Source organism: Colobus angolensis, unplaced genomic scaffold (genome assembly GCF_000951035.1).
Source record: "Colobus angolensis palliatus isolate OR3802 unplaced genomic scaffold, Cang.pa_1.0 Scaffold248, whole genome shotgun sequence".
Classification (NCBI taxonomy): domain Eukaryota; kingdom Metazoa; phylum Chordata; class Mammalia; order Primates; family Cercopithecidae; genus Colobus; species Colobus angolensis.
Window position 1 is genome coordinate 2,587,524 of NW_012115688.1, and position 6,306 is coordinate 2,593,829.

Here is a 6,306-nt window from a genome sequence, read left to right on the forward strand (position 1 = left end):
TTTTTTTAAGTGACAAAGTCTTGCCATGTTGCCCAGGCTGGTCTCCAACTCCTGGGTTCAAGTATCCTTCTGCCTTGACCCCTCAATGTGCTGGGATTACAGGTGTGAGCCACTGTACCTGGCCTCAACATAGTTTTTTGTTTGTTTTTGTTTTTTTGGTGGAGATGGGATTTCGCCACGTTGCCCAGGTTGGCAGGTTGATCTCATATTCTTGGACTCAAGAGATCCACCTGCCTTGGCCTCCTGAAGTGCTGGGACCACCACGCTCGGCCTCACCATAGTTCTTAAATACAGCAATTTTTAGGGTTAAATCTATGATTTAATCATCTAATCATCATTTAATCAGAATCTTTGATTCTGACATACTATATTTATGCTTTAAGTGGATGACTTTCTTTTATTTTTTTTTGAGATGGAGTCTCGCTCTGTGGCCCAGGCTGGAGTGCAGTGGCTGGATCTCAGCTCACTGCAAGCTCCGCCTCCTGGGTTTACGCCATTCTCCTGCCTCAGCCTCCCGAGTAACTTGGACTACAGGCGCCCGCCACCTTGCCCGGCTAGTTTTTTGTATTTTTTTTAGTAGAGACGGGGTTTCACTGTGTTAGCCAGGATGGTCTGGATCTCCTGACCCGTGATCCGCCCGCCTCAGCCTCCCAAAGTGCTGGGATTACAGGCCTGATTTTTTTTTTTTTTTTTTTTTGAGACAGAGTTTCGTTTGTATCACCCAGGCTGGAGTGCACTGGCATGATCTCGGCTCACTGCAACCTCTGCCTCCTGGGTTCAAGTGATTCTCCCACCTCAGCCTCTAGAGTAGCTGAAACTACATATAGGTGCCCGCCACCATGCCCAGCTAATTTTTGCATTTTTAGTAGAGACGGGGTTTCATGCATGAGCCACGACATCCAGCCTTTGCTGGCTTCTTTTTAACTGCATCCTGTTTTATCTACAGGGTCTCTGTGACCTGTATCTTGTGCCATCCGCCTAGCTCATACTGTGACTAAGAATGCCTAACCTCCTGGGAAGACAGCCCAGTAGGTCCCAGCCTTATTTTACCCAGCCCCTATTCAAGATGCAGTTGCTCTGGTTCAAACACCTCTGATGAAAGTGCTAAGATGAGCCACTGCACCTGGCCTCAACAGCCTCTTGATTGGTCTCCCTGACTTCTGTTTTTCCTTACCTCTCATTGAGCCTATCCTGGTATATTGTAAACCAAAAACAAAATTCTAAGCTCCCAACCATCTGAATGGAACCCTTCTCTCAGCCAAGGGCATTCCAAAGTTAACCTGAAAAACTAGTTCTGGCCATGATGGGAAGTGGGGAGTCAGATGTAACTCATTATACCCTCCTCTTTTTGGAATTCAGGCCCAGCTGACCAGTATTAACATCAACACACAGCTCTTAAGACTGATATTAATAGAACAAACTCTTACAGTCTGATAAGAAACGTTTACAATCTGTTCTCTCTGAAGCCTGGAGGCTTCATTTGCATTATAAAATATTGGACTCCACAACCCCTTATTGTTTTTGTTTTTTTGAGATGGAATCTCCGTCACCCAGACTGGAGTGCAGTGGCATTGATCTCAGCTTACTGCAGCTACCGCCTCCAAGGTTCAAGCAATTCTCCTGCCTCAGCCTCCCAAGTAGCTGGGATTACAGGTACATGCCACCAGACGCGACTAACTTTTTTTTTTTTTGGTAGAGACAGGGTTCAACATGTTGGCCAGGCTGGTCTCGAACTCCTGACCTCAAGTGATCTGCCTGCCTTGGCCTCCCAAAGTGCTGGGATTACAGGCGTGAGCCACTGTGACCTGCCCACAAACCCACACATTCCTTTCTATTGATTCCAGGTCTTTTGATAACAACCAGCTGCCAATTAGAAAAATCTGTGAATCTGCCAATTCTGTGGTCTGGAAGCCCCACCCCACCTACAGTTGTCTCATCTTCCAGTACTGAACCAATGTACATCTTACATGTATTGATTGATGTCTTATGTCTCCCTAAATGTATAAACTCAAGTTATAGCCTGTCCACCTTGGGTATATGTCATCCGGACCTCCTGAGGCTGTATCACAGGCATGTCCTTAACCTTGGCGAAATAAATGTCTAAGTTGATTGAGACTTGTCTCAGATACATTTTGGTTTACTCTAATGACATGCTGTCATTAGAGAGACTTTTCCAAAACACAAAACTTATCATGTCTTTCTGATTAAATGTCACTTTACTGACCCTTTAACAAATTTACTTGTATTTAAATATTTTGTATTTAATTTTTCAGAGACAAGGTCTCCTGTCTCCCAGCCTGGAGCACAGTGGGGCAGTCATGGCTCACTGCAGCCTCCTGGGCTCAAGCCTTCCTGCTACCCAGGCCTCCCGAGTAACTGGACCTACAGGCATAAGCCACTGTGCTCAGCCACTTAGGACTTTTTCGTTGTTGTTGTTATTGTTGTTGTTGTTTGAGATGGAGTCTCGCTGTCACCCAGGCTGGAGTCCAGTGGCATGATCTCTGCTCACTGTAATATCCCCTTCCCGGGTTCAAGCGATTCTCCCGTCTCAGCCTCCAGAATAGCTGGGATTACCAGCGCCTGCCACCATGCCCGGATAATTTTTTTTTTTCTGTGACACAGAGTCTCGCTGTGTCGCCCAGGCTGCAGTGCAGTGGTGTGATAGCTCACTGCAACCTCCACCTCCTGGGTTCACGCCATTCTCCTGCCTCAGCCTCCCGAGTAGCTGGGACCACAGGCACCAGCCACCACGCCCAGCTAATTTTTTGTATTTTTAGTAGAGACGGGGTTTCACTGTGTCAGTCAGGATGGTCTCGATTTCCTGACCTCGTGATCTGCCCACCTGGGCCTCCCAAAGTGCTGGGATTATAGGCGTGAGCCACCGCTCCCAGCCAATTTTTGTATTTTTAGTAGAGATGAGGTTTCACCATGTTGGCCAGACTCGTCTTGAACTCCAGACCTCAGGTGATCGGCCCAACTTGGCCTCCCAAAGTGTTGAGATTACAGGCATGAGCCACTGCGCCCAGCCATTCAGGGCCATTTGATGAAGAACTTGGCTGTGGACCATAGTTGTTTTTTTTTTTTTAAGTCCTTCTACCATGTTCGAAATATGGTTGGGGGCGGTGGGGGGTGTAAGCATTCAATTAAGCAATAAGCCAGTGATCTCTGGGGAGGACCACAGCTTCCTATAAAACTCGCTGCTGAGCTTGTACCCAACACAGGGTTAACGAAGTGCATCAGAGCTTTGTAGTAATTCCACTCTATCCCTCAGAGAGCCAGAGGGATTTGTGTTTCCGTGTCTGTCTTGCATTGGAGCATAGTGGAAGCAACAGACAATCCGGGAGCAAAGGCACCTGGCTTTGGTCTTAGCCCAGGACCAGGTCCAGGACCCCGGCCAGGCTTGTGACTGACTGGATTTCAGTAGGAACCGCACTGGGGATAACAGATGACACAAAAGCAGGCGTTTGTTCTGTGCAGGAGCACGAGGGGAGAAGAAAAGGCACACACACAATACCTTTAAGGGTAAGCAAGCTTTATCCCACGTAAATGGCAATGCAGATATTATAATAAGCAAATTAATATAATAAGCAGATTGATATAAGCAAATTGCAATAGGAAGAGGAGAAGGAAAAAGACATATATATATTTACACTCACCAGACTATGGAGGATTCACCTCCAGACTGGGAAGCAAGAGCCTGAGCTCCAGAGCCAGCCACTCGGCAGTGCACAGACGAGAAGAGGTCTCATGACGCTTTGGGTGGTCTGGGACCCGAGCTCTTTTTGTAACATGTTGTCTGACACGAGGCCCAGTCACGAGGGCCCTTCGTGGCTGGGTTCAAGGAACACAAAGAGGTCAACTTGTTTTTGTGATTGTTTTTCAATAACTAACGTATAGGAATAGAGATTTCTGCGAAACAGCGCTGGATGAACGCCTCAAGGGGCTCCCACAACCTGTTTCGGGACTTGGTGACCATTCTTTGTGTCCATGTCAGTTCAAATTTAAATATTTAATTTTTCCTCCTCAGCTTTCAAGTCAACTTTTATGGGCATCTTATTTTACACAAATGTTAACACAGACAACAGCCACGACTTTGGTCCACGGAAACGTTCTATCGCCGCCCAGCCTTTATGCAAAGGGACACAGCTTGAAAAGCGAGGCCAGCAGTCCCCGGCGGCGCCACGCCCACTAACCCCGCCCCCGCTACTGGCTCCTTTCGGTCCGGCCTTGCTATTGGCTCCTTTCCGGGAGCCGTCGGTTGCCTTGGAGACCGAGGCGATGGCAACCAGAAGAAGCCAAACTTGGTCCCCTGTCTCGCGGCGTGCCTGCGCGCGGTGCTCATGGCGCTCTACGATCTCTTCTCTCACCCGGTCGAGCGCAGCTACCGCGCGGGGCTCTGCTCCAAAGCCGCGCTGTTCCTGCTGGTGGCCGCTGCGCTCACGTACATCCCGCCGCTGCTGGTGGCCTTCCGGAGCCACGGTGAGCCTGCCCCAGCCGCTGTGTCACGCGACTCCCCGGGCGCGCTCGGCCGGGGCCGGCCTCCCTGACGGCCTCCCCACCGCCCTCTTTAATTCAGGGTTTTGGCTGAAGAGAAGCAGCTACGAGGAGCAGCCGACCGTGCGCTTCCAACACCAGGTGCTGCTCGTGGCCCTGCTGGGACCCGAGAGCGGCGGGTTCCTCGCTTGGAGCACGTTCCCTGCTTTCAATCGGTTGCAGGGGGATCGCCTGCGCGTCCCGCTCGTTTCGGTGCGTGGTTCCCACCTGGGCCTGGGGCAAAGCGGGCGGTGGGGTGGGGATGGGGACGGGAATGAGGATGTGGGGCGAGCGGCCCCGGTCCTGGGGAACTCAGCTTGGATCCTAAGGACTCGCGAACCCGCAAAGGTGGCGTTTCATCTCTTGGGACCTAGGGAATCGATTTTCTGTTTCATTCTGCTTCTCCCAGACGTCCCCGACCCCCAGAAAGTTAGCCACGCTGCCAGCATATGCGCCCTGATACAGAGTCCAGAAGTGTGGAGGCAGCCTGCGTCTGCCCCCGTCACACCCGCGGGCCTGGCCTAATGGAGGGTGTTTGTGAAAGTCCATTTAGGGGCCTTGAAGGCCGCGCGCTGTTACTGTAGGTAACCCCATTCTGTCGCGGCGTTTCTGCATCACACCACTGTAGGAGCGGAAAGGGCGGCATTTTTATGGAGACCTGACCCCTGGAAACCAAGGCCCTGATTGGTTAAGCGGCCCTCCCAGAACGCGCTATGGCCGAGTCACGCCTCCCTGGGCTTGTCCCATTGGAGACTGCTCCATCCTGAAGCTGTCGGGATGAAATTGAAGCATGTTACTGTCTGTAATTTATTTATTTATTTTTAAATTTTTTCATCAGTAGAGTGCTGAGAGGAATCTGTAATTTAGTATTTGCTTTGAGATAAGCGAATGCTTCCTTTATAGTCACTCCTTTTCACTCATTTTCTGAAAACGTGTTCCTTTAGAAGTATGACACTTAACGGTTTTCCTTCTTTCAAAGTTGAATCTCTTCAGACATCTCTAAGATGATTGCCCTACAAGCCAACCTTGTATAGCTGAGGAAAAAGAAAATCAGACTTGTTCCCAGCAACTAAATAAAATTGTTTTTAAAAATCCGATTGGGCTGGGCGCGGTGGCTCACGCCTGTAATCCCAGCACTTCGGGAGGCCGAGGCGGGCGGATCACGAGGTCAGGAGATCGAAACCATCCTGGCTAACACGGTGAAACCCCGTCTCTACTAAAAATACAAAAAATTACCAGGCGTGGTGGCGGGCACCTGTAGTCCCAGCTACTCGGCAGGCTGAGGCAGGAGAATGGCGTGAACCCGGGAGGTGGAGCTTGCAGTGAGCCGAGAGATCACGCTAGTGCACTCCAGCCTGGGCGACAGAGCGAGACTCTGTCTCAAAAAATAAAAATAAAAAATAGAAATAATTTTTAAAGATCCAATTGGTCATATAAATAACTGCAAAAAAACAGTAATAGGTTGGCGCAAAAATAATTGCGGCTTTTGCCATTAAAAGTAGTGGCAAAAAAACCGGAATTACTTTTGCAACAACCTAATATGATTCAGGTTACTTTTCTCCTATTACTTTACGAAAGTTTTTATGTTCTGATTACAAAAGTGCATGTTCATTCTAAAATAATACAGAGTTACAGGTAGATATAATGACCAAAATTGAAGGCCCAGTTTTGTATATGTATCAATACTTATTGATCAGCCATATTGTTTTTGAGGTTTGCTTTGACTTTTTCACTATTGGGGACATTTCTTTTTTTCTTTCTTTCTTTCTTTTT

General features: G+C 48.9%; 2 protein-coding genes across 4 annotated transcripts in view; one reads left to right on the forward strand and one right to left on the reverse strand.

The window, feature by feature from the left end:
- The window catches only part of GABARAPL2 (GABA(A) receptor-associated protein-like 2), an 18,554-nt gene extending 14,042 nt beyond the window's left edge, over nt 1-4,512 (reverse strand). The window contains exons 1-2 of the mRNA XM_011945997.1: nt 4,507-4,512; nt 2,883-2,884 (exon numbers count right to left, since the gene is read on the reverse strand). The gene's annotated coding sequence lies outside the window, so the exon portion shown is untranslated. The remainder of the gene's footprint in view (nt 1-2,882; nt 2,885-4,506) is intronic.
- TMEM231 (transmembrane protein 231) overlaps nt 4,271-6,306 on the forward strand; it is a 23,289-nt gene continuing 21,253 nt past the window's right edge. For 2 of the 3 annotated variants that reach the window (XM_011945995.1, XM_011945994.1), the window contains exons 1-2: nt 4,271-4,479; nt 4,577-4,746. In XM_011945995.1, the coding sequence (XP_011801385.1) occupies nt 4,341-4,479; nt 4,577-4,746 (309 nt within the window). In that variant the 5' untranslated portion in view covers nt 4,271-4,340. Of the gene's footprint in view, nt 4,747-6,306 lie in introns of all 3 variants that reach the window. The other variant, XM_011945993.1, reaches the window with a different exon arrangement.